General features: G+C 37.8%; 1 protein-coding gene across 1 annotated transcript; it reads left to right on the forward strand.

Moving 5' to 3' along the window:
- Positions 1–108: 108 nt before the first annotated feature.
- Positions 109–926, forward strand: SARC_16744 (hypothetical protein; the record flags this gene model as incomplete). Its single annotated transcript, XM_014289153.1, has 3 exons — positions 109–269; positions 433–505; positions 768–926. Coding segments are annotated over 3 exons (393 nt in total), but the record flags the coding sequence as incomplete, so codon positions are not given.
- Positions 927–1,167: the final 241 nt, after the last annotated feature.

A 1,167-nucleotide genomic window follows, 5' to 3' on the forward strand; every position in this document is an offset into this window, starting at 1 on the left:
CTATATCTATATCTATATCTACAAATATCTATCTTTACTTATATATATAAACCTCATTGCAGGCATATATACTAAATACTATTTACTGCATTCCTCATACGCACGCAGGAGAAGAGTAAGGAGCGTATTGTCATACGCCCGGGTAGAGCCGTTCCTTACTGCTACGACAACCCAGTGGCCAAACCAGTGTTGCAGTGGCGTGTGCTGCGGACGAAGAAGTGGGTGACGGTGGACATGGGTCTGGTCAAGCGAGAATTCACCATGCACAAGTATGTGCTGCTTAATGTATACGTGTGTACGTCTTAATACATACGTATATACAGCCGTCTGTCTGTGCTTTGACCTGTACTGTTCGTTTTATCTATATCCCATTTGTTTGTATGTAGTAACTGACTGTTTATCTATAACCCATTTGTTTGTTTTTTGTCATAGAGAGGGTGACCGTGAGCGCATCCTGCAGAGTATACCGTTCCCCGATGGTCCTACCCGAATTCTGGTGATAACGGTACGTGTATATGGTATTGCGGCACGTTAGGGTTCAGGGGTTCAATATGGGTTTAGGGTTTCAATCAGAGTATTACGGTACGTTAGACACACAGTAGTATATGTAAATGGTATCATTTGCTTCGTTCTCTGAGGGCTTTAGCGGGTGAGTGTTTTGTCTACCAGTTTGCACAGGGCATTGGTTCTCCCACCAGAATGGACTATCCCAACGTATTCTTGTAGTAAACTCCTCACGTGTCGAAAATTCCTGCCTTGTACAACAGGACCAGACCCGCATGATCAATACTATTCTGGATAGCTTTGCCTCGAGCATTTCCTCAGCCACAGAGTCAACGGCACCCACATTTGAACTACACCTCAACTGCGTGGGCATGGGTGTGAGTTTCGTAGCAAGCAAACCCATGGAGATCATATACATGCAGGTACGTACAAGTGTATGCACATGTATATATATCTATATATATATATCTATATATATATCTATATATATATCTATATATGAATCTATATATATATCTATATATATATATATATATATATCTATATATATATCTATATATGAATCTATATATATATCTATATATATATATATATATATATACTATATATATATATATATATATATATATATATTATATATACATACATACATACATAATACAT

Source organism: Sphaeroforma arctica (genome assembly GCF_001186125.1).
Source record: "Sphaeroforma arctica JP610 unplaced genomic scaffold supercont1.8768, whole genome shotgun sequence".
NCBI classification, from domain to species: domain Eukaryota; class Ichthyosporea; order Ichthyophonida; genus Sphaeroforma; species Sphaeroforma arctica.